Below are 27,842 nucleotides of genomic sequence, written 5' to 3'. Positions count from 1 at the left end.
AGCTTACTCTCAAAGGGATAAGATGAAATGGTGTAAAGCGGGCCGAATGTGTCTACATCATCATACACATGCAACAAACTATGTATGTTGCTGGTGATGCAATGTTCGCCGTAGATAACACCATATTCTAAAACGAACTCTCTTAGCAAGCGTTTCGCCTCAAGCCAATCATTCTTATACACTTCGGATGATAACAATGTTACCGCACAGTAATACTTCATAAAATGGTCATACTGTACATCTGTTAATACATCCTTCAAAACGATAAAGCTCGCGTAATGCAGAAACATTTGGAACTCACTAGCTTTCCACAATCCAATGTCTTCAACAGAACGGAGTTTGCGATGAAACTCTAAAGGAAGTTCCACCTCCTTCAGCAAAGCATCAATCTTGCTTATTGTTTCTTCAGACCACTTGGCACCCCCTCCTAATTTGCCTGATTTCCATCCTTTCAGCATTGTTCTTGTTACGCCGTAGTCAAAGAGGTGCAAACGATCTGCTATAATAATCTGCTTTATGATGTCAAAGTTCTTAAGATCCATGAGAGGCGTTTTTTCCCGATGATGTGCTCCGTAATTTGATTGGACGAAATCTTCATGCGTTCTTGCTGGATGATCCATTCCCGGGAAACATGTAACTCGGTGTGCGCTGTGATATTTTCCTTGTACCGTACATTTTTGGCAACCATGTGTGTGGTTGAAGTAAACTGAACCTGTGAGAAAATTAAAAAATATGTATTAATACACCTCATAAGTAAATAAGTCGCAAAAGCCTATATAGGGACGTTTTTTTCCGCGCAGAACGTTATGCCAATAAAGAGAAAGCTAATGTATCATTAAATTTAAGAGGATTTTTATAATTTACCTTTTATGAATGCTCGTGCTGGTGAGTCCGCGATGAAAGCTCTTACGTGTATTTCGATTGGCTTATTGGCTATTACAATGCCATTATCCATCAACCCATTTAGCTCGTCGACAAGCGAACGCAGATATTCCTCAACACTCTATGGTTTCGATTCACCAAAAAAGTTGCCAACCATCAATACTGGAACTTCCGGCATTTCTTGAATGCTCATTAATATGGGCCAAAACTGTTTTCGAGTGCTCTTGTGCAGTGGAAGTCCATCAATCGAAAAGTTCAACGAAAATTTGCTGACTCTTGGTGGCACATCGCTGTAAAGATACAAAATACAGACAAAAAACATATAATATTAGTAAAAAGTAATCATCGTATTTAAGACTATTGCTTTCTTACCGAAAGTGATCCTTGAGAACCGATCGTACCCCAGGGAACCAAAATTCTCCCCCTGCTATAGGGTACGTTTCTTTTCCACATTGCCTTGTCTTAAGCAACGTGCGCGCATCTTTCGGCAGCTGGTAGTTATTTTTTTTACGTAAAATTTCTAATAGTCCATTTAGAGCTTGATGTGTTTGGTATGTTTTTAATGCCCAATTTCGAATAAGCTCATCAAATGGTTCCTCCTCGTGTTGAGACTCTTGTGTGCTGTGCATAGTTTCCTCGGCTTCATCGTAATCTTCGTTGACCTCTTCATATACTTCCGTATCGTCGAATGCATCGATAGTAACCCAATCACTGACGTATTCTTCTTGCAAGATGTATTCATCAAATGGACAAGGATGGTTCTCTGCAATGAGTAGATAAAAAATAAGTATTATAATTGTGTTTAATTTGCATTGGTCACAAATTTTAATTTTTTTATTTTCCACTTACCACAATTCGGGTGTTCACTGAACTCTACATTTGACGTAGCTGTCTGAATATTACTTGGTCCAGCTTCACTACTCTCTCCAAACAATTCAGCATCAAGCTTTTTGTTAATTGAAATAAGCGAAATGATTCCAACTCTAATGCGGCACTGTTCTGTGGGTTTTTTACGATGTTTTATTTGCGATCAACTTTCTGCATGTGCTCTGTTCTCGATCTCCTAGCGAACACACACTCACACAACGCTTCGGCTTGTGGTTTGACAGTTCAAAAACGCGGTAATCTGTCAGCGCGCAGGTTGCGTCACTCGGTGGCTGTCAGCGGCCATGATACCAAGCATTCTTAACATAGCCGGCCCCCGTGGAAATTGAAATTTCCACCACTTATTCCGTGTTGGAATGGATGGGCAAAACGCAGATCTTCGTAATTGCTCGTTTGTATTCGCCGTCCTTTGTCTTCACCGTGACCACGCGGATGTTGCCGTCGTCTCCTCGGTAGATTTGAGTTACTCGTCCATAACTCCATTTCAACGGAGGCAAGTTGTCTTCCTTCATCAACACAAGAGTTCCGATATGAATGTTGTCCCGTTGTTTCGTCCACTTCGTGCGGGGCTGCAAGCCAGACAGGTAGTCTATACTCCATCGGTTCCAAATGCGTCTCACGAATTCCTGATTCTGTTGATATCTATCCAGGCGATTAGATGGCACTTCCTCGTATGAAGGTTCAGGAACAGCAACCAGAGGACGATGGATCAGGAAATGTCCTGGAGTAAGCACCTCCAAATCCTCGGGTTCAGTGCTGATGGGGGTCAAAGGACGCGAATTCAAGCAGCTTTCCACCTGGGCGATGATCGTCTCTAAGTCGTCTCGACGCAGGATCGAAGTTCCAATAGTAGCTCTAAAATGATGCTTAAAAGACTTGACGGCGGCCTCCCAGATTCCACCAAAGTGGGGAGACCTAGGAGGGATAAAACGAAACTCTATACCTTCTGGACCGCAATACGACGAAATTGATTGTTGAAATTGTTGTTGCTGCAGTTGTTGATGAAACACTTTCAATTTTCGTTCCGCTCCACGAAAATTTTTAGCGTTATCACACTGAAGAAGAGATGGTTTTCCCCGACGAGCGACAAATCGTTTCAGTGTTGATATGAATGCATCCGACGACAAATCAGCTACCAATTCTAGATGGATAGCCTTCGTGGCCAGGCACACAAATACTGCAACGTAGCACTTCACCGGAGCAGATTTCCTGGACGCCGAACGATAAAACAGCGGTCCACAGAAATCGACACCAGTGTTCAGGAACGGAAAAGTTGGAGTAACTCGTTCTGCGGGTAAATCTCCCATTATCTGTTCCATTGTCGATGGTTTACAACGGAAGCACTGGATACACTCGTGTACTACTTGCCGAGCAAGGTTTCGAACGCGTAAAGGCCAGTATTTCTCTCGAACAGAAGCAATCAACAGTTGTTGTCCAGCATGTAAGGTTTTAAGATGATAGAAATCCATGACAAGACGTGTCAATGGATGTTTGTAGGGCAGTATCATTGGGTGTTTCCGATCGTAAGCAACAGGAGCATTTCGAAGACGTCCCCCAATGCGTAGTACACCGTTAACAAGCATTGGTGTCAATGATCTTAAAGATGACGATGTTTTGACTTCTCCAGCAGTTTCGAGAGAACGAATATCATCAGCAAAAGATTCGTTCTGTGCAATGCGTACCAAATTCTCTCTTGCTGCATGTAGTTCAGATGTTTGAAGGTAGCCTTGACGACGATTGTTTCTATTAACAGGTTTACAGTTGTAGCTAAACCGTTGCATATATGCCATCAGTCTAACGAGTCCGGAGAATGTCGATTTTAAGCTAAATATTGGATGATGAATATTAGACTGTTTGTTAATGATCAGAACAGTCTTCCGTTCTTCAAACTCAGAGGGTGGGCAATCGAGTATTGGATGATGTAGCTTCCAAGTTTTGGATGGTTGGCTTAACCACTCTGGTCCATGCCACCATAGGCATGATTCTTGCAATTGACTCGGCATCATTCCTCTAGAGATGATATCAGCTGGATTTTGATCCCCAGGAACATGATTCCAATGTCTAGGTTCCGTCAGATGCTGGATTTCAGACACCCGATTAGCAACAAATGGCTTCCAGCGTGACGGGCTACTGTTTATCCAGTGAAGCACGATGGTCGAATCCACCCAGTAGAAACACGAATACTCGTGTTTAAGACTATCTTTAACCTTTTGCCAGAGATGGCATAACAATAAAGCTGCAGATAATTCCAGCCGAGGTAAAGTGACGTTCTTCTGTCGTTTGCTATTTGCGAGTGGAGCAACTCTGGATTTAGAGCACAAAAGGTTAACAGAAACTTTTCCATCCTCAGAGACCGATTTCATATATAAACAGGCTCCATAAGCCTTCATAGACGCATCACTAAACCCATGGATTTCGATGCGATGGGTACTTCCTACCACTCTACGTGGGATACGCATGTCTTTCACAATTGAGAGCTGTTGGCGAAACTGATTCCATTGTTTATGCAATTCTTTTCTAGCGGCTCATCCCATGCCTTTTGTTGTGCCCAAAGATTTTGCATAAAGCATTTGGCTATCATTATTGTTGGACCTATGAGTCCCAATGGATCGTATAGACGCGATGCATCTGATAAGGCGATCCGCTTTGTTATTTGTTCATCTTCTGTCCAAATCGGTACGCAGAATTCCAACTCATCGGTCGCTGGGATCCATTTAAGACCCAATGTCTTAATGGAACTATTTATGTCAAGGCTGCACAATCCAGAAGTATCGCGTTGGTCTACGGGAATACTTTGCAGAATTTGGGAAGAGTTAGACGCCCATTTTCTCAAAGTAAAACCAGCACTCGACAACAAGTCAGTTAGTTGATGGCATAATTCTTCTCCTTCTGTTTGAGTTTCTACTCCGGTAAGCAAGTCGTCCATATAAAATTCATTTGCCAGTACTCTAGAGGCTTCCGGATGAGTAGAAGTTCCATGAACGGAAAGCATTTGCAAACATTTGGTTGCTAAGTAAGGAGCAGATGCAGTGCCATACGTAATTGTTTTTAGCTCATATATTCGAAGCTTATCTTCGGGACAATTCTGCCAAAGGATTCTTTGTAACGAGCGATCCTCTTTTTTAATCCATACTTGTCGGTACATCTTTTCGATGTCCGCTACGATTGCAAATTTGGGCAGACGAAAACGAATCATAATTGCGACCAAATCATCCTGAACAACTGGACCCACCATTAACGCATCATTCAACGAGAGGCCGGAGTCGGTAGCACAAGACGCATCGAACACGACTCTAAGCTTTGTAGTTAAACTGTCAGGGCGTAAAATACAGTGATGCGGTAAGTAATAAATGGGTGTGTCAATGTTCGTATGTTGTTCCGTGATTTCTTCCATATGTCCCAATTGAACATATTCCTCCAAAAAGGCTATATAAGCAGCCTTAAGGTCTTTGTTTGATGCAAGACGACGATTTAGCGAGTTCAATCTACGTTTGGCGATTTCAAACGAGTTTCCGAGTTGTGGAACGATATCCTTTTTCGTAGGAAGCGTTACAATAAACCTTCCTTGATCATCACGCGTGGTTGTTTCAGAGAAAACCTTCTCACATGATGTTTCTTCAATAGACATGGTGCTCTTTGTATAACAAGATTCGATTTCCCAAAATTTAGTTAGTTGATTTTCTAGGTCTTGATTAGTACATACCAGATTTACTATAGAGGATGTAGGACGACGTTCGAGCTCAACCCTGCCAGAAACGATCCAGCCTAACTCGGTGTTCTGTAGCATTACTTTCTCGGGTACCAGTTTAAGAATACCTTCTAGCATCAGCTCATCATAGCTCTCTCTGCCGATCAATAAATCGATGGATGATGGTTCATAGAATTTGGGATCTGCTAGAGTACAAGTGTTGGGAATGCAGTAACGTGTTTTGTTCACTTTCTCTGCAGGTAAATTCCAAGTAATGTAACGCATTACATGAAATTTCCAATTTGCCTTGAAGCTAGTGCAATGAGATTTTATGGTAAGCTGTGTCGAGTGCGATGATACATGCTTGCTTTGTCCAACTCCGCCAATTGGATGGTTCTCTCTCTTTTTAATGACCTGCAATCGCTGACACAAACGCTCAGTTACAAGATTAATCTGCGATCCTCCATCTAAAAGAGCTCGTGCCCAATGCAACGATCCGTCTGGTAACTCTATTTTTACCAAAGCTGTGGGTAATAGGATAGTAGATGGTGTTTCTATCGAATTTGTTAGCAAAGCATTGCCACAGTATGTGACCACGTTCTGATCCGCAGGTGGATCCGGTTGCGTCACTATCTCCCGGTCATTAGGAGATGCTTCAGCTGAATTACTGGTTTGTACTGGTTTGTGCAACATAGTGTGATGTTTTTTGTTGCAAACTCGGCATACACTAGATGTACAGTTCTTCATAATATGCCCAGGCAACAAACAGTTGATACAAAGCTTCTTTTCTTTGACCTTGTCATAGCGCTCTTGTACTGTCCAGCCACTAAACATGTCACACTTAAAGGGCGAATGTGAACCTTTTTTACAAAACGAGCATATCTCCATAGAATAATTTACCACGTGCACCTCACTTTTCGATCGCTGCTTCCACGACGATGTATATTGTTCTTTCTTTTGGCCTGGAGACAGCATTGCCTGCAACACTAACGCATGACTCTTCAAGAACGTTAGAAGTTCATAGTATTCTGGAACGTCAGTACTGCGATGGTGAGCCTCCCAATGCATTTGAGTAGCCGAATCAAGCCGAGAATGTAGCATGTGCGCCAGAAGCACACTCCAACCCTCTGTTGCCACACCAAGCTGCTTCGTTATGTTGACGCTTCTCTCGAAACTATCTAGAATGTGAATGAGCGACTCGTACGAATCCTTCTTCATTACCGGTATCAAAAACAAAGCATCAATATGTCGCTTCACCGCTAGCTTTTTGTTTTCATAACGAGCCTTAAGAAGCTCCCATGCCACTATGTAATTAGCCGAAGTAATCTCAATGTCCGCAATTAGCTTGTTTGCTTCCTTTGTCAATGCTCCCTTCAAATACCGCAATTTGTCCACATCTGACAGGCTTGCATTAGCATCAATCAGGCTACTAAAAGAATCGCGAAAAGGCAGCCAAGCTTCGAGAGAGCCATCAAACGTTGGCAGCCGTAATTCGGGAAGCTTTACACGAGATTGCGAAACATTTGTAGTGATCGACATACCACGTTCAATCCGTAGCAATAAGTTGAAGTGACGTTTTTCGAATCGTGCATATTCCTCCTCACCGTCCTCAAAATTCTCCATATCGGCCGTTTCCAAGACGGTTTGATGCCATTTTTCATACTCCGACGCCAGTGAGGTAAGCCGATTTGCACATCCCTTCAGAAACGTCGTGTCACCCAACGATGTACCACTCAATGCTTCTTCGATTCGCTGTAATTTGTTAAGAAAATGCTTGCGTATACATTGGTTCTTATCAATAGGCCGATGCACTTCCTTTGCTTCATCCAAACCCGCAGGGATTTCCGATGACGGTCCAGCTTCTTCCATGTCAATGGGTGCAATTTTCCATTCCTCGGATTCCGCTGGCGTTTTGTGCACATCACTTCTCCTGACCGACATTTTGTTGAGCTATTTGCGCCGACAATACTTTTTACGATGCTGCTCTTCAAAATGGCTGCGAAGCGATCTCACCAACACTTCCAAACAGGTACAGCCTGACGACACGTACACGCACACCAATGTATCTTTTCCTAAAAATTTTCCGCGTCTAATACAGCATACCCGATAGTAAGCTGAATTTGCACAATATCACACTCAATTGTATGATATTCAACAAAGTATCCTCTAACAGGAACTGTCTTCAAATTATCACCATAGATAATAACAACAAGATAAAACTCCACACGAACAAGGCGCATACAACGAAAGGAACACCTATGAACAACGCATACGATAATGCTCGACTGTTCACAAAGGCGTACGACTGTTCACGAAAGATCACCATAGATCACGATTTTCAAACGATATCCGGATTTGAAGGACCAAAATGTTAATTGAAATAAGCGAAATGATTCCAACTCTAATGCGGCACTGTTCTGTGGGTTTTTTACGATGTTTTATTTGCGATCAACTTTCTGCATGTGCTCTGTTCTCGATCTCCTAGCGAACACACACTCACACAACGCTTCGGCTTGTGGTTTGACAGTTCAAAAACGCGGTAATCTGTCAGCGCGCAGGTTGCGTCACTCGGTGGCTGTCAGCGGCCATGATACCAAGCATTCTTAACACTTTTTATTATTGGCTTCTATGGATCTATACATGGATCCTGACTTGCGTTTGTCTTTGGCCGACATTGTCGTGATTGAGTGAAATTCACGGCACGTTGAATATTTAAAATATACACTTGTATTATTCTGCACTTGTATTATAACAGTATTGCACAAAATTTATAACTGTACAGAGCACGCATAACAACACCGAGTGAAACGACTGCCCGAATCGTATTGACACAAACATAAATTGCGCGGGTTTTTATAAGACAGAAAAGAGGTAGGATTTTCTATTTTCTTATGTAACGGACTATTTAGTACCTTTATTTTAAGGTACTTATGTAACAGGATAAACACTAGCAGGTGTAATGTTTAGATATTTACCCATTGAATCCTTGTATAAACCAGGATAATACTTTGATTTTTAAGCAACACAATTATGCAGGCCAGATACACAGGTAAAGAAAATTATTATTACATTTCTCTTGGGCAATGGCTATTTGATCAAAAGAACAAAATAACAGAACAATCTGAACTCATTGGTTGAACTTCGATTCCATGCTAACTATTGAGTATGTGCTTTTTAGTTGGCACGTTTTTTCATACAAAAAAATGAAATTTTTCTCGGCAGACCATGAGATTTTTGTGAAATTAAAAAAAACCGGTATTCTGATACAAACTATTGAATTCTGACTGTAGTTGAACGCTTATTAGTTGGCATGCTTTTAAATTGAACACTTGATACTTGGTTGACAGTTCAATTTAAAAGCATGCGTTTGTATGGAAAACAGGGTTTGTTAAATTTGATATTATTTATTAAAAGTTTACCATATGGCTGGTCCAGATCGAACTATTTTATTTTTTTTCTTTTGACTCTACAACCGTTGTCGGTCAAGGCCTGTCTGTACCACTTGTCGTGTTGGCTTTCAGTGAATTTTGGATAAACCCCCATAGCAGGATAGTCAGTCCTACGTATGGCGGCACGGTCTATTTGGGGCTTGAACCCATGACGAGCATGTTGTTAAATCGTACGAGTTGACGACTGTACCACGAGACAGGCATAATTAATTAATTAATTAATTAATTAATTAATTAATTTTAATTTAGATTGTAATAATCACGCTCATAATAAAATTTTATCGTTTATGTTATGTCATAATATAATTTATGCATGCATTGTATGGTGGTCTCGCTTGAATTCCTCCAGCCAGGCGGGCATTTATAACCGGGTTTCAAACAAAAGTGTTAACTGTCCTTTACTGCTCTCGTGGGTTCAGGTATACTTGGGGTGGGTCATACGATTAATTTTACGATACGATCCGGAGTCTCACGGAATCGATCCCGAACCATGGTTGCAGTAAGGGTTGCTAGATCACTTTAGGAATGAAATTCGACCTGTGGGTGCAGCGAGTTTGGGTCAACCCGAATAATCAGTAGGTACGTAAAAGTATAAGCATTTCCGACCCGGTGCTTGGGCCTACTTTACCTACTTGTACCTTTCGGGTCGACCCGAACGACTACTGGTCACTTACGGATGACACTGACCCGGTAAGTTCGGATCGACCCGCTCATCACAAAGCCACGACGTACAAGCCAAGATGTACACGTGCGATCCCGGTTATTGCTGCATCCCGGATTTCGTTTGGCGTCCGCAACCCCATAATCTGCGTGTCCGGTATGCTAACCACGGCAGCGAAATTAACTAGCCGCATATTAAACTATATAAACATAAAACACATTAAATGCACAACGATATGCCACGATTTTTATAATTTTACCGGTACACAAGTGAATGGGCGGGGAGGGAAATGGAATAACTCGGTAAATAATAGTACAAACACTTTTGTCACAAATCTAACATTATATTTGGATATGGCATAATTCTTTTACATTTGCAAAAAGAGCATATACCTCGATGCATGTTGTTGTTATTTACCTTTTTTGTTGACTTTGTTAACATGATGTCTACCTCTTGGGCCGAGGTACAAACAGGCATAAATATCACTACAACACTTTGTTTTCCAACACTTTTCATATTTAAATTAACTGTGCACGTCGAAGTAACATTAAACACATTAATACACTTCACTATAACAAGTTTTTGTTCACATTATCACGCAGAATCAAGGAGATTAAAAACATCAACATTCGAAACGTCAAACTTTGCCACTTTGTATGAAGTCAAATGTGGTAGTAAGAATGAGACAGACTGACCGGCAAAAATTGGGTGCAAATAAAAAACGAGTTCTCCAGCTGAAATAGCCGTCGACATACGCACACAATCAAACACGGCTTGTTCCAATACGCTGGGTTCGTTTTGTGTTAGTGACAAGCGCACTCAAAAAGCAAAGCGCGCTCTCACCGCAGCGCGTTTCTCCTTGCTTCCTCAAGCTTCCTCATACCCCTCGGCCTGAATCACTCAAAATTTCGGGTCTCATTGTTTGCGTGGAAGTGTGCGTAGAGGCACCCGTAATACCGAACTATACTTCACGCGCACTATCAATATTTAAGTGGTACAGTGTGTATCCTAAATGCACGAGATACTTTCCACGGCAACACCACTACAAACAACCGCACTTCCTTATAACACGACCTTGTTCTATAGTGGCGGCTTCACCCGCGTTGCACAAGATTAGCACGTTCCGCGCTTCTGCCCCTCAGCAGAAAAAGGCCCGCGGCCAGAACCCGCTACACGCACGGAAACCACAGGCAGAACCAAATTCCTTGTCCAGGAAAAGCACCAGTGTATCGCACCAAAACACTATAAAAAACAGCTTCGATCAGAAGCGACAGCAAAAGCACGTCCTTCATGACTCAACTCCAATCAATCAAATGTCAAAAGTGCGTATGTGTGTGTGTGTGTGTGTGTGTGTGTGTGTGTGTGTGTGTTTATGTGTGTGTGTGTGTGTGTGTGTGTGTGTGTGTGTGTGTGTGTGTGTGTGTGTGTGTGTGTGTGTGTGTGTGTGTGTGTGTGTGTGTGTGTTTGCGCGCGTGTTTGTATGTGTGCGTGCGTTTGGAAACCCCAAAACTATTTTATTCTGATGCGTACATTTTCATCCGCTGCGTCTACAAAGTCCATGCAATTTCGATCTCGCTACCTGAGAGACAACACAACCATTGGCATTGGCATCTTTGCGATCGGCTCTGCTGTTGGGGGTATTAAAAAGACACACGATCTAAGCAAACGAGCGTGTGATATGTTGCACATTTATTTCTAATTCAGCTAGCGGGCGCAAGTGGAAACAACATTTTGAAGTGAATCCATACAAAAGAGGATTCTGGATTTGTTTATTACGGTGCGCGTATGGTGCTGCACCTGTCCGTCCAGACTCTGGTGACTTGTTGGTTTGGAGTAGTTATTATGACGCCGATTGCCGGCAGTCCTTCCCCGAGTGTGGACTGCTATGTTAAATTCTCCTTCTTCTTATGATTATTATTATTATTATTATTATTATTACTATTATTGTCATTATGGCCTACGCGATCATACCGACCTATTCAGGACTTGAGTACCACGTAGCCGGATAGTCAGCTCTTGCTACGGCGGACGGTTCATACGCGGTTAGAACCCACGCCGGGCATGCAGATGTGAGTAATGAGGTGCCGCGGGATCGCTCCTATCCAGCGTGCAACTTGCATACTGCCACACTGTCTTCTGCCCGATGCATACGCTGCAGGCAGGGGGAAGAATGCACCTCCACGATAAAAAAAAAACACCCAGTCATGAACCAGCGGTGGACCTAACGGTAGGCGGACTAGGCGGTCGCCGAAGATCTCTAGTCTGTAGTATGCCGTATGTCTACAAGTGGACAGATTATTAGCGACAAGGGCAAAGATGATCGTTTGGGCTCCGTGCCCCCCCCCCTCCCCCATCCGCCGGCAATTTAAGTTCAATCTACTGTACTGTTCAATCTTCCAACAGCTGTGTGTCAGTACCCCCTGCTCCCGGTCATCAGTTACCATTGACAGGGGCCTCAATTCGTCTTTCCGCCTTTCATGAACACCTTCCTTTCTTTGACCGATTGATCATAACATTCCGGAAGAAAACACATTTGGCGAAAGTGTTGCACACACACGCACGCTCACACCCACGCGCAGATGGCTCAGGATATCTATGTAATCTACAACATACGAAAGCAAAAGCTTAGGGTAACAAAGTTATGCTTGATGCTTAACACGTTCAGCACGATGACATGTCCCAGGGACTACCAGTGAACTTTCCAGGATGCTGGTTTCACAATCAGCTTGCGTTCTTGATGCTGGCAGAACGGAATTTTGATGAAAATCAGCGTCGGGCTGAACGTGTTAATGCGAATTAGGGTTCTGCGCGTTGCACAGCAAACCCTCCAGCGTAAACTAGCGATTCCTTAGTCATTTTTACATTGCAGCAATTGAACTTATTGCGATTTTTTGGTTTGATTTGTGAAAATGCAACTTCATCGCCGCAATGTTTGTTAACGGCATTTTTGGCGCCACAACAACTCGCGAGCATTGACCACACGCGAGAAAGAGATAGCGCTATGGAGGGAAAAAGCACGGACGACGGCTGACAGCGATTGGCCGTCTGACGCACCAACACATCCAAACCTTCGGCAGCGCGCTCAGGCGAGGGGTATGAGGCGGACCCAGGGACGGGCAGCTCGACGAGCTGCTCGACAAATTTGCCGTTGGAGAGAAAAGGAAGGCATGATAAAATTCTCAGAACGCCTTCCGTCGCTTTGCACAGCGAGTCTGCGCTGGCCAGCGCAGATTTTGGTACATTTTCTGCGCTGGAAACTGCTCGAATTTGCGCAGCGGGATGGGTTTAAGTTCCAGTATGACTGCCTATTTACCTGTTATGGGTCATCAAAAAGTCACTAAAAACCATGCCCCGGTGTGGCACAGGCAGATCTTGGCCGACAACGGTTGCTGTGGCAAAGAAGAAGATGTTTGACTACTATATTATACTATTAAATGTCATGACATATGGGTCCAAATTTTCCTTCCACAGGGCTCACTGTCACGGATTATTATTGACCCGTGCCCCATCTTCTGCAAGACTATTTGTGTACCAAGCAGCCATGGGTATCCTGGAGTGCTAAATGCTGATACAAAACATTAAACTAACTGCATTCAACTGTGTTGCTTCATCATGTGCGCATATAAAAAAAAAACCCATGACCCAGGAATGTCCTTATTCCGTGTATATTATTGTTCCATTACTTTTCCCAATTGGAGTTGTAGTTCATTTCAGATTTACAGGACAGTTCAGTTGTAATGTCACTGCTGAACCATAAGATTATTTTTCCCGCAAGATATACTTTCAATGGATGAATAAATACTAAAATTCAATAAATCATTTTTTTAATGTTTAACGCAACTCGTACTGAGCCTTATCCACCCATCTGCGTATAGAGGCCCGATTTATGGAAAATATAAATCCGCTATATGCATGTTAAAGTTGTTCACTTAGTCCTAGTTATACAGCTCCGATTGTTTCACTTTATTGCATTGTACCACGCGTTTTTGGGTTGATGTAGGGGAAGATAGGTAAAGACGGACACTGCGGGTAAGATGGACTCTTCTCATAAATGCATGAAAAAGGTAATTTTCGAGTAATTCAACAATGTAGAATCCAAACTGAAGGTAAAATAACACATTTGAGAACATTTTTGGCATAATATATATAAAATTGGTTAAATCCACGAACAAAACAAATTTTCAATCGTACGCACCCTTGTGAATCTAATTTGACTACTGCAGATCTTAAGCTCTACAACTTGTATTGTTTATATTTCCGGAAGTTTTATTTCATGAATGGGTTGTCATGATCATTAATGAAAAAACTGGCGAAAGAACGAGGGTAAAAGCAATACAAAATATTGTTTTCTGGTGGTTTAAACATTCTGACATCAAAGCGGGAAAGACGGACACCTTGTTGTAGGGAAAGATGGACACCGAATTTATTGATTTTTTTACATCTTATATCAATTGGTGATGAATATAATTCTTCAAATATCATAAATAAAGGTATTCCGATGCTATAAATCAATCAGTAACTAGAGAAAGTATTGAAATAAGCGAGAAATTAAACACCGGTCAAAATAGTAGCCATTCGTTATGCTATTACTCGCTCGACGCTGATGAGGCGCTTCACGAAATCCAATATCTTCTCACGACTTGGACAACTTTAAGCAATAAAAAGATGGGGCATTTATACGACATTGTCCAGGAATAGATGAGAAATTCAAATGGATTACAAAAATCAAATGTTAAATTTTGACATGGTGGAAAATGGATTAAACTGTTAACAAGTCCCTCATGAATACTGGGGTCGTGGACTTTTTGCGGAGTAATTTCCTAAAAGGAAGTTCTAGACTGTTGTTCTGTAAGCTAGAGCAACGTCAGCTGTAAGTGCGCGATATGTCAATAATGCTTGAGATGCTGCATTCTACGATATATTACAAGCGCCGTTTACAATTCCTAAATTCATGGCTGAATGAATCGTCGTTGCAATAGACCAAGAATTGGTTTATACACGTACCAGGACGTGGAAAGCGATAAAATTTGTTAAAATATTGTAAAACTTTTCACTTTCTAACCTTTTCTACAGGTGTCCATCTTACCCTTCATGGTGTCCATCTTTCCCATATCAGGTGTCCGTCTTACCCGAACATTTCAAAACTTCACGAAAAAAAAAATGTTTTTCATTCATAAAAAAAACGCAAAAATCGATGGAAACTTTAAAGTTTTAACACATTTTCTGATAAAACATGAGTGTAAGATAATGTATGCACATTTTCATGGTCGTTGCACTTATATATCCCTAGATTTTTCCCATTTCCCTTAACGTGTCCGTCTTTACCTACCTTCCCCTACCATGAAAAATTGTAATTGTTCAACGTTCATAGCGTACGATTTTGCAATCCTTTCAAGCAAGCATTTTACTGCACTTGGATGATGGTTCGTAGTAAGTAGGGGAAGGTAGGTAAAGACGGACACTGCGGGTAAGATGGACACTTCTCATAAATGCATCAAAATGGTAATTTTCGAAAAAATCAACAATACAGCATCCTAACTTAAAGTTAAACAACACATTCGAAAACATTTTTGGCATCATATATGCAAAATTGGTTAATTTTCAATCATGTGCACCCTTGTGGATCTAATTTGACTACTGCCGATCTTAAGCTCTACAACTTGTATTGTTTATATTTCCGGAAGTTTTATTTAATGAATGAGTTGTCGTGATCATTAATGAAAAAAATTGGCGAAAGAACGAGAATGAAAGTAATACAAACTATTGTTTTCTGATGGTTTAAACATCCGGACACCAAAGCGGGAAAGACGGACACTTTGTTGTAGGGAAAGATGGACACCGAATTTATTGATTTATTTTACTTCTTATATCAATTGGCGATGAATAGATTTCTTCAAATACCTTAAATAAGGGTATTCCGAAGATATAAACCAATAGGCAACAAGAGAAAGTATTGAAATAAGCAATAATTGAAACACCGGTCAAAATGGTAGCCATTCGTTATGCTATTACTCGCTCGATGCTGATGAGGCGCTTCACGAAATCCAATATCTTGTAACAAGCAATAAAAAGATGAGGCATTGATACAACATTGTGATAAATTATCACTAAAAAAAGCTGGTTGTGATATACGGATTACCGAAAACCGAAGAGAATGGATAAGCCGTTGTGTCCTTTGCGCCAATCAATTTGCTACTGTTTATTCACTTGTCATTTCATTACATAGTTCATTTGCTTTTCATCCTAATCCTAAGAGTTCATTCTCCAATTCCCATCCGTAACTGATCTAGTTCAATTGAAATATTTCACTATTTGAAACAATTCACGAAAACATGCAATTTCGATAAATCAAATTTTCTAAACTAACTACAATGCAATTTAATTCAATTTCCAACATTCCGGCCACCAAAGAAAGTATTTCTTTAAATTATCTGAGAAATTAAATTGTAATCAATAAGAAAAAGGAAGTAGTTCTGCCTAAATTCTCCTGATCAGTAAATGTTGTGCATGTGTTGATCTGTCACTGAGTGAATAGTGTCGTGTGTATGTGCGGTGTGATTGTTTACATTTGTATCCTCGTGTTATTTCGCCTATCATTTCATTCGTTGGACGAATCGAGGTTAGGAAGTATCGCAATTCTAGCTGTGGCTCGAACAATCTGTTTTCCTGCTGCTGTGTATAGTGTTACAACCCTAACGATACCATCCTTTCCTGGGTGTAACTTTGTGATCCTTCCCATAGGCCATAAGGTAGGTGGCACATTATCTTCCTTGATTATTACCAGTTGTCCCTCTTTTAGCTGTACCGGTTGAGCCATGGAATGTTTTGCGCGGGCCTGAAGCTGTTGTAGGTATTCCGGATACCAACGCGACCAAATGGATTGTAAATGTTTTTGCACCAAATCGAACTCCTTCAACCTATTCGCTGGAACCTGGCTTCTATCAACTCGCGGTAGTGACAACATGTTTGACCCAACTAAAAAATGTCCTGGGGTTAGCGGTTCCGTATCTGAAGGATCACTCGATAGTGGAACTAAAGATCGAGAATTCATGCACAGTTCAACCTCAGCTAACAATGTGACCATTCCTTCCTGAGTAAGGCTCGTGCTACCTAACGTGCGGATGAGATGTTGTTTCGCTGACCGTACTGCCGCCTCCCACAAACCACCGAAGTGGGGTGCCCTAGGTGGAATGAATTTCCACTTGATTTCGTTGTTGCTGCACCAGTTAAACACCTCGTTACGCTCCTGTTCACTGCACTTGAACATTTCATAGAGGCGATGAAGCTCGTGTGCAGCTCCCTTGAAGGTGGTAGCGTTATCAGAATGCAGCTCAGCAACCTTCCCTCTGCGAGCCACGAAACGCCGTAATGCTGCCAGAAAAGCTGTTGTAGTGAGGTCACTCACTAATTCGATGTGGACAGCTCTAGTTGCAAAGCACACGAAAATAGCGATGTATGCTTTCGTCGGACTTCGATTACGTACAGGTGATTTTAGGTAAACCGGTCCACAGTAGTCGATGCCAGTAACCGAAAACGGCCTTGTTGGTGAAACCCTTGAAACAGGAAGATCGGCTACGGCTTGTTTCACCAGCGTGGGTTTGGCCTTGAAGCATCTGTGGCACCGATGATAAACAGCCTTCGTAAGATTGCGTCCACCGATTATCCAAAACCGCTGACGAAGGATGGATAGTAAATGTTCTGGTCCGGAATGCAAGTACTTCTGATGGTATGCCTCTGCCAATAGCGTGGACAGCTGATGCTTCGAAGACAGTATGATTGGGTGCTTGGTTGAATCGGGTAAATTTGCATTGCTAAGTCGACCCCCAACACGCATGATTCCTGCTTGGTCGATAAATGGCGATAACCATTTTAGCTTCGAGCTACGTGATAGCTCCTTACCATTTGCGATATGGTGTCGATCCTCTGCAAACGAATCCTGCTGGGCTAAGTGACACAACCATAACTCGGAATGATCTAAATCATCGCTTGTAAGTGGCGGAACTGAAGCAATCAGATCCTGAATTGTGCCATTCGTTGTAAGCCTTTCCGATGATTTCTTTGCCGTCAAACATTGAATGAACCGTAAACAGTATGCAGCAGTTCGACGAAGTTTTAGGTAAGTAGAAAACCGTGAAAATAATCTGCTGTTAAAGTTGTTGACGGTGGCTACTGCAGCAACTGGTAATTTTACTACTCGTTCCTCTTCCGTTAATTCACCTTCTTCTCTTGCAGGTTCTCTTTTGGCCAGTCGTCTTCCATGCCACTAAGCCAACGTGGCCCATGCCACCACCGATGACATGATTCCAATTTGTCCGGAAGAAGACCACGCGATACATCGTCTGCTGGATTGTCCACGCCAGGAACATGATACCAGCATTTAATCCCCGTTTCAGCTTGAATTTGCGCCACTCTGTTCGACACAAAGGGCTTCCAGCGTCGTGGTGAAGATTGCAACCAGTATAACACGGTCATTGAATCTGTCCAACCAAATGCATCATATGTACCGGGGAGTGATTGGCTGATCTTCCGGAATAGTTGCGTTGCTAATTTCGCTGCACAGAGCTCAAGCCTAGCGATTGAGTTGGTGTTCGTCAACGACACAACCTTTGATTTAGCAGCCATAAGTTGCACCGAGACCCCTGAATGAGCTTCTGCTCTGACGTAGCAACACGCACCATATGCGTTTTGCGAAGCATCTGCGAAGACATGCAACTGCACGCGTGTAGCCCCTCTAAGCGATATGAATCTAGGAATGCGTATTTGGCGCAGCAATGGCAGTTTATAGTGAAACGCTGCCCATTCCCTTTGGAGATGTGATGGAAGCTCGCTATCCCAGTCCCAAGGCTTCCCGTTTACCTTCAAGGACCACAATTGTTGCATGAACATTTTGGCAATAACGATAATTGGGCTCAGCAAACCAAGCGGATCGAAGATTTTGGCAATGTACGATAATGTCAGCCTCTTTGTTAAGACGGTTGCAGTGGGTGGCAGATCAATCCGAAACTGAAACATATCTACTGCTGGTTCCCAAACAAGTCCCAGTGTTGACACAACTTGAGGATCATGCAACTCTTGTGTTGGTAGAGCTGCCAAATCATCTGATGGGACGCCCTGGAGTGCTTCTGGTACGTTGGATGCCCATTTTTTTAACGCAAAGTCAGCCGAATTAAGCATTTGCGAAATCTGTGTACGTATTTCGATTGCATCTGAGATTTCCTCTGTTCCCGATAATAGATCATCCACATAAAAATCACGTACTGAGTATGGTGATCATGAGCTATTTGCTTCAATGTCCTCGTTGCCAAGAATGGTGCGGATGCGGTGCCGTATGTTACTGTTAGTAATTGGAAGGTTTGGATTGGTTCTGACGGATCTTCCCTGTAACGTATACGGAGGTACTGATGGTCTCGCTCCTCGTGGAGAATCTGGCGGTACATCTTTTCCACGTCGGAAGATAGCGCAATTGCACGTGATCGAAAACGAACGATGATTGAGAAGAGGTCGTCTTGGATTACCGGTCCCACCAATAGCTTATCGTTCAATGAGTACCCTGACGAGGTTTTGCAAGATGCATCAAATACAACTCGCACCTTAGTAGTTGTGCTCGTCTCTTTTGTCACCGCATGATGTGGCAGGTAGTAGTGCTCGCATAAATCGTCGACCGGTTCGGTAAGCCGTTTCATATGACCCAGACGCTCATACTCTTTCATAAATTTAATGTATTCTTCCTTCATTTTAGGATCAGCCCTTAAACGTCGCTCAACAGCTAAGAGTCGACGATCAGCAATTTACTTTGACGATCCTAAAACGACACAAGGATTAGAGCTTTGTGGCAAACATACAACATACCTGCCAGATGCATCTCTGGTTGTAGTGGCTACGAAATGCTTCTCGCAGGCATTCTCTTCCGCTGATAGTATCGGATCCTCAGCGACTGTTTCGATCTCCCAAAAGCGTTCCATTATCGATTCCAGTGAAGGCGTGACGTTGGTAGATAAGTGGCATAGCTGCGAACCATGAGAACCACCAAACGATGCATTCCCTGCGACAACCCAGCCGAAAGCAGTCTCCACAAGCCATGGTTTCCCTTCGCCGAGGGAACGTTTTTTACCGGAATGAAGCTCCCAGTATGTATCTCCACCGATGATGATGTCGATCTTGCCAGGTACATAGAACGAAGGATCAGCAAGCGGCAAGCTCGGCATTTCCCATGATGATGCATCAATTGGAGCCGTTGGTATGTGCATAAAGGGAGAGTCTAAGATGAGCAACTCCAGCTGAGATGCATGAGTGTTGATCCTCGATTCGACGGTTGCAACAATCGAACCTTTCATCAGCTGTGACGCATTTCCGATACCTGCGACGGACACGTTGACCTTGTTGCGAGTCATCCCGAGAAGCTTCCGAGCAAGCGTGTTAGAGACAAAGTTCGACATAGAACCCGAGTCGAGAAGTGCTCTTGCTTCATGTCTCTTTCCGTATCCGTCAACGATGTATAGCAGAGCCGTTTCCAAAAACACCATACCATCATTGTTTTGAATAGCCATCGCGACCATTGAGCTAGGCGTATGAACGGGTGCATGCAATAGTGTATGATGACGCTGATGACATATACGACATGTATAGTCCGATTTGCATGCCTTCACCTGATGAGAATCACCCAGACAATTCCAGCACAGATGCTTTGAGGAAACAAACTCACGACGTTGATGCACATCCTTGCCATTGAACACCGGACAGCTACGTAGAAGATGGCCATCAGCACACTGCAGGAGACACTTGGAACTTGATGTAACCGTTGGTGTCGACCGCGAAGATGCTACATTTGCGATCGATCTACGTGCTTGTGGAGGACGATTGGAGCCGGCCACCTTACTCGAACGTTCACCAGATTCACTCGCGAAATTGTTTGTAGATTTAAGGATTTGTATACGGTCTTCCACAAATTGTATCACATCACTATATTTGTCCCTTTTGAAATGCACTGAATGTTTTTCCCACGCCAAAAGTGTCGCACGGTCGAGCTTCATAAGAAGCATGTTTGAGAGTGGCGTGTCCCATGAATCCACTGGCTCCTTCAGCTTCACAAAACCGTTCACATATCGCAAAAATTCGTCCACTAGGTTTGTCAGCTTGTCCACACACTCTACATGTACAGCGGGAAGATAATGCAACTTGCGATAATATTCCCGCACGAGTAACCGAGAATTGTCATAGCGTTTTAGAAGCTGTGCCCACGTAACTGAATAGTTATCGTCTGTTAATGCAGTGTGTTCGAAAGGAAGCGCCGCTTCTCCCTTCAATGATGATAGCAAGTATTCGAGCTTTGCTATCGATGGAAGCTCGGATGAAGCGTCGATCATCGCTATGAAGCGATCGCGGAACGAAAGCCATTTCGTATGATCCCCATCGAAGGTTGGCAGCTCGATCTTTGGAAGGCGTAAGTGTGGGGTGTTTGGCCGACCAAATGCGAACGTAGACGAAGCCAAACCTGTCGTTTCGTTTAGCGACACTTCTTCCTTGCGTAAATTTTCCCGAAAGAAAGTTTTAAGCTTCCTGCACCGTCCTTCTATCTCGATTCTTTCTTTGATGCACAATTCGATGGCCTCATTACTGTCGTCGAGCTCTTCAAGCTTGGCTATCGCGATGAAAAACTCCTCCTTATGCCTGTCCAAGTCTGCTGACGCCTCCGGGATTTGCTTGGCGTCATCGCCGGAAAAGCTTTCACGAAACCGTTCGAGGGCAGTGATGTATTCCACTGCGATCCTTTTCTTTAGTTGGAAGGCTTTTATCTTCTTATCCATTTTCACTCACACTCACGTTACGAGAAACCGAACCGAAACAAATTTACGTGGCGCGAAATTTGAAAATGCGATGGCGATCGATCGTTGGCCGTTGCCCCTGATGCAGGGCGATTTGCGATGGCGGTAAACGACGACGATGAATCAGCACACTTGCTGCTCTTGATACAGAGCGAATTGCCGAGCTCTTGATGCAGAGCGATGAATAGAAAATCCGTAATCACAATCCGGTTCGAAGGACCAATAAATGTGATAAATTATCACTAAAAAAAAGCTGGTTGTGATATACGGATTACCGAAAACCGAAGAGAATGGATAAGCCGTTGTGTCCTTTGCGCCAATCAATTTGCTACTGTTTATTCACTTGTCATTTCATTACATAGTTCATTTGCTTTTCATCCTAATCCTAAGAGTTCATTCTCCAATTCCCATCCGTAACTGATCTAGTTCAATTGAAATATTTCACCATTTGAAACAATTCACGAAAACATGCAATTTCGATTAATCAAATTTTCTAAACTAACTACAATGCAATTTAATTCAATTTCCAACAAACATAGTACAGGATAAGAAATTCTATGGGATTACAAAAATCAAATGTTGAATTTTGACATGGTGGAAAATGGATTAAACTATTAACAAGTCCCTCAAAAAATACTGGGGTCGTGGCCTTTTCGCAGAGTAATTTCCTTAAAGGAAGTTCTAGACTATTGTTCTGTAAGCTGGAGCAACGTCAGCTGTAAGTGCGCGATATTTCAATAATGGACCACTCCACCACTATTTCAAAACACCACTCGCCCGCGCCACGTATGTTCTAATTCTATCGCGATAATAAGACACCAAATAATCACGACAAACTGATTGACCAGGAGTTGGTTACCAAAATATCACCAATCAGATCAGACGTCACAACGGCCATGTGCGTCTTACCCCTGATCATCGCACATGTGTACGTGAACCGAAATGAATTTCATTTCAATCACGAGTGCTGGTGATAGAACCAGTGACATTTCGAAATTGATCACAGACAAACAAAGTCACGTCAAAGTGACCGACCAAGAGGTGGTTGCTGAAATGTCACCAATCTGGTCACACGTCAAAACGACTATGTTCATCTTGCGTCTGATCATCGCACTTGTATACGTGAGCTGATTTGAAGTTCGTTTCAGTCATGAGCGTTGGTGAATGAAACAGTTATATTTGGCAGCACTGTACACGGCCAGCAATAGTCATGATTATGCTTATGCGGGCATTAAGCTAAGCTTGTCAGTCAGAGTATCGCGTTGGACTCAAGAATTCACATGTCGTGTTCAGCATGTCATGACGCACTTTTATTGACTATCAACAATGAGCATCAAGCTACCACGGATACGTTCATTGTTTTCGCTGGTGAAAATTTCGTGATACTCATGACATTTTGCAGCACTGGTCACGAGTTTTCGGGTCTCGACACACACACGCACACAGCGCGGGGAAAGTGACTGTTCATTCTATCATGTCGCGATCCCCCACCCCGCCCGGCACTAGGGATGAGGATGCGCTACATGATAGCTGAACCAGCCTTTCTTCCGATAAGGTAGCCGTACTCGCTCGTGCGGGAGGGGGGGTTGGTGGAGGGTGCGTGATCGCGTGCGCGACTTCGGGGGCGCGTGCTCGCGCGCGCGCTTTCGTGAGTGCGTGCTGGCGTGCGCGCTTTCGTGCGTGCGTGCGTGTGTGTGTGCGTGCGTGAGTGCGTGCGTGCTGGCGTGCGCGCGTTCATGCATGTGTGCGTGTGTGTGTGTGTGTGTGTGAGTTTGAGCGCGCGTGTTTGTGTGTTTGTGTGTGTGCGTGCGTTTGGAAACCCCAAAACTATTTGATTCTGATGCGTACATTTTCATCCGTTGCGGCTACAAAGTCCATGCATTTTCGATCTCGCTACCTGAGGGACAACACAACCATTAGCATTGGCTCTGCTGTTGGGGGTATTAAAAAGACACACTGTTTCGATAGCTCTTATTTCAATGAATTCTTTATTGCTACTAAAATTTCATAGGTTTCAATATTTGATCTTAAATGTCTCTACACAGCCGAAGTTCTTCTCTCCACAGCCGAAGCTCACCTCTCCACAGTTCATTCTCTATTCTAGAAACTCACCAAATTCCCGTCAAACATTTTCAACCTGCTTCCCCAAGATTATGCGTAACATTTCGGCCACCAAAAACGTATGTTTTTAATTATTGTTTGTTACTGGCAAAATGGCAATCTTCGTAACAGGTCTCTGGACCTCCTTTCTATTCGCAAACCTCACAGTTACAACTCGTGTAACGTTATCAGCTCCTGGATGAATTTGACTGATTCGTGCTAAAGGCCATTTACAAATTGGTACATTTTCCTCCTTGACTATCACTAACCTTCCCACTTCAATCTCACATGCAGAATTATTCCATTTTGTTCGCTTTTGCAAAGAATGCAAATACTCTTGCTGCCATCTACGCCATATCATTTGTACATATCGCTGAACTTGTCTCCAATGATCTAACCGATTAGACGGGATATCTGTTACATCGACCTGAGGTACGCACTGTAGATTGGTTCCCACGAGAAAATGTCCAGGGGTCAAAGCTTCCAGGTCATTTGGATCGTTGCTGGCGGGTACCAACGGCCTAGAGTTTAAACAAGCCTCGATCTCTGCCATTAGAGTTGACATGTCTTCAAACGTCAACTCACCATTCCCTAAGACGCGAATCATATGATGCTTCATGGATTTTACGGCGGCCTCCCACAGTCCTCCGAAGTGTGGTGCTCCAGGAGGGATGAAAGACCATTTGATACCTTGGTCCGCGCACCATCTAGTTGTCTTCTCCCGATGTTCATCAGAGTTTAGCAGTTTGTAGACTTCCTGCAGCTGGCTACACGCGCCCTTGAAATTCGTACCATTGTCCGAATGTAGCTCAGCGACTAGTCCTCTTCTGGCAACAAAACGTCTCAAGGCGGCTAAAAATGCAAGAGATGTTAAATCTGATGCCAACTCAATGTGGACAGCCTTGGTTACAAAACAGACGAACAAACAAATATAACCCTTTTTCGATGCTGCACGCCGATGTGTTCCCTTCATCATAATAGGCCCCGCGTAATCAACTCCACTGATGGAAAACGGTCTTGCTTGCCTAACTCGCTGTAGAGGAAGATCCGCCATTGGTTGCTGCAATAGTCTTGGTTTGCATCGTGTGCATCGCATACAATTATGGATGATACTCTTAACGACATTTCGACCGCCTACTATCCAATACTTCTGCTGAATAGTGTTTATCATGATTTGAGCTCCTCCATGCATTAGCGTCTTGTGATAGTAGGTAGCAATTAGTATAGCAATGCGGTGTTTTCCTGGCTCTAAAATTGGATGTTTATGCTCCTCATCTATGTCTGAATTGCACAACCGACCTCCAACTCGAATTAGACCATCGTCCTTGCAGATTGGACTCAACAATTTCAACGGTGATGAACGACTAATAGGTCTCCCCTGCTTCAGCGATTCGATTTCCTTAGCATACAATTCTCTTTGCACCAAGCGCATTACGATCTTCTCCGCTCGTTGTACCGATTCTATCTCATTAGTTTCTGTGTTGTGCGCATCACCCTTTCGTTCATCAAAGAATTTGTAGACGTAGGATACTACTCGCTTCAATTCATCAAAAGTATCACTAGCCTCGCAAGCACGATTGATGAACGACTCCACATTTACCGTACTAGTTAGTGCGCATGTAATGCGCTCTTCTTCAACGACCTTAACATCCTCGTCATTTGAAATTTTATAAGTTGGCCAAGCAGTTTGGTCCATTTGCAGCCAATCTGGTCCACTCCACCAAAGATCATCTTTGATTATTTCGGTTGGAAATCTTCCTCTTGACACTGCGTCAGCGGGATTGTGTATACCAGGAACATGTCGCCATTCGATACCTTGAGTTGTGCATTGAATTTTGCGATACTCTGTTTGCCACAAAAGTTTTCCATCGATTGGGAGAAGATTTCAACCAATATAACACAGTAGTAGAATCGGTCCAGCAGTATGGTTTTACTTCCATGTTGATCGTTTTTTTCACTTTAGTTATCAGTTTGCTAAGCAAATGAGCAGCGCACAGTTCGAGTCTTGCTATGGTGTGCTTCTTAGACAATGGTGCCACCTTTGATTTGGACACAAATAGCCGTGACGACATTGTCCCGGCTGAATCAATACTTCGAACATATACACATGCACCGTAGCCGCTTTCTGAAGCATCGCCGAACCCATGAAGTTGAATGGTATCTGGATGAGCAATAGCAACCAGCCTCGGAACGCTGATCTCCTTTAGATGAACAAGTTGTGTTTCAAATAGTTGCCATTCCTCACGCAGTTGGCGTGGAAGTTTTACGTCCCATTCATATTGCTTGTCGTCTTGATCTCTTAGCGTCCACAAATGCTGCATAAATTGTTTCGCTTTAGCCTTTACTGTATCGATTATACCCAGTGGATCATATATCCGAGCTAAAGTCCGATAAACGCTACGCCTTGTTACTACCTGCTCACCTTCGATCTCCGGCACTCGTATACTCAGCAAATCAGATACAGGATTCCAAACAAGGCCTAAAGTTGTAACTGCGCAGTTTGAATTTGATTCATACAACAGCACTGGGTCTTGAGGTCCCTTTATGGCATCTGGTAACACTTGCGGACAATTTGACGCCCACTTTCGCAACGGAAACCCACCTCTATCTAGTAAGGATTTTGCTTCAAAACAAAGTTGTCTTGCTTCCTCTTCGGTATCTGCACCCGTGATAAGATCATCGACGTAAAAATCTTCCTTTCTTGAAGCAGCGAGCGGAAATTGCACTCGATGATCTTCGATTATGCTATTCAGTGCTCGGATGGCTAGGAACGGTGCTGCTGAAGTACCGTATGTGACGGTATTAAGCTCAAAGGTTTCAATCGGCTCATTTGGTTTAGATCTCCACAGGATTCGCTGAAATCGACGATCTTCAGGATTTATCCACACTTGCCTATACATTTTTGCCACGTCAGCTGTGACTGCAACTGCTCTTGTTCTCCATCTTATTAAAATGTTGGTAGTATCCTGTTGAATGGTAGGACCAACCTTCAAAACATCATTTAACGATAAACCATTTGATGTTTTACATGATGCATCGAATACTACCCTGCATTTTGTTGTTAGACTATCCTTTTTGAAGACAGCATGATGTGGCATGTAATAGCCCTCACTTTCGGTCACCTGTGTGGTAACTCTACTCATGTGTCCCATTTCTTCATACTCCTTCATAAAAGCTACGTATTCTTGAAGCATTTCAGGTTCTCTAGCAAATCTTCTCTCTAGCCCAGTAAATCTCCGCAATGCAATTTGTTTTGAATCACCCAACTCTAAATTTGACTTGAATGGCAATCGCACAATTATCTTTCCGGTAGAGTCTCGTGTGCTTGTATCAATAAAATGCTTCTCGCACTCTTGTTCTTCTTGACTCCAAACTCGTTTTTCACCAACTTCTTCAATATTGAAAAAGTTCTCCAATAGATTATTTAAGGTAGCGGCTTCATCTTGAGTTGACAAGGCACTAACTAAATTCGCAGTATTAGGCTGAGATTTGTACGGACCTCCAATTATCCATCCCAACTCAGTTTCAATTAAAGTTGGATAATCATCAGCTAGTTTGATCTTTCCGCTCTTTATAATCTCTACGAATATTTCAACTCCTAGAAGCATATCAATTTGGTTTGGAGCATAAAACTCAGAATCAGCTAGGTGAATGGTGTTTGGAATATTCCAGTTACTAATGTCAATAGTTTGCGTCGGTAATTCTGATGTGATTTTGGGCAACATAAGAAACTCTGCATGCGAATGATAGTTCGATATTCTTGATCGTATGGTACCAACGACTACTCCAGTTAAATTCGTAATCGATCCTCCAATGCCACATACAGGTTCGTTCAATCTAACCCCCTTTAATCCGAGTTGTCTTGCCAATTTCTCTGTGATAAAGTTTGTTTGAGAGCCATTGTCAATTAATGCCCTGACAATACATGGTGTTTTGTGAATATTATCAATATATATCAGTACGGTTGATAACAACGCCCTTTTGCGCTTAGCCTTGTATGCAGTTGCTGTTACCGAGAGAACTGGGGGCATCGATATTCGTTTGGCATCGATATGGTTCGTTTACATAATTTGGAATGGTGTTTCCCTTTACAGTGTTTACATACGAAGTTAGATTTGCAGTATCGCACTGAATGGCCCACTTTTAAGCAGTTGAAGCAAAGCATTTGGGTTTTTACTAACTCTTCTCTATTAGCAATTGTAAGGGCTTCAAATTTTGGACAAGAGTTTACATTGTGCGATTCACCACATACTACACACCGGTTTATGTTCTGATTACTCTCATAGACTTGGATAGGAAGAGCTATGTTGCGATTGGTTTTACCTGCCTACCGGCCACCATGTTAACCTGATTTG

The 27,842-nt window shown here is 42.9% G+C and overlaps 2 protein-coding genes across 2 annotated transcripts; both read right to left on the bottom strand.

Annotated features, from left to right (window-relative positions):
- Nucleotides 1-881: 881 nt before the first annotated feature.
- On the bottom strand, nucleotides 882-7,396 carry LOC120908694. Its single transcript, XM_040319977.1, has 4 exons — nucleotides 6,997-7,396; nucleotides 1,732-1,881; nucleotides 1,255-1,645; nucleotides 882-1,172 (listed from the first exon to the last, which is right to left on the bottom strand). Exons 1-4 carry the CDS (start codon nucleotides 7,394-7,396, stop codon nucleotides 1,004-1,006), a joined length of 1,110 nt encoding a protein of 369 aa, XP_040175911.1. The 3' UTR covers nucleotides 882-1,003.
- A 6,000-nt stretch (nucleotides 7,397-13,396) lies between these two features.
- Nucleotides 13,397-21,369, bottom strand: LOC120908691. Its single transcript, XM_040319962.1, has 2 exons — nucleotides 19,415-21,369; nucleotides 13,397-13,430 (listed from the first exon to the last, which is right to left on the bottom strand). The coding sequence occupies exons 1-2, from the start codon at nucleotides 21,367-21,369 to the stop codon at nucleotides 13,397-13,399; spliced, it is 1,989 nt and encodes a 662-aa protein (XP_040175896.1).
- Nucleotides 21,370-27,842: the final 6,473 nt, after the last annotated feature.

The sequence above is a fragment of the Anopheles arabiensis genome, chromosome 2 (assembly GCF_016920715.1).
Source record: "Anopheles arabiensis isolate DONGOLA chromosome 2, AaraD3, whole genome shotgun sequence".
NCBI lineage: Eukaryota > Metazoa > Arthropoda > Insecta > Diptera > Culicidae > Anopheles > Anopheles arabiensis.
This window is presented reverse-complemented; position numbering and strand designations above follow the sequence as displayed.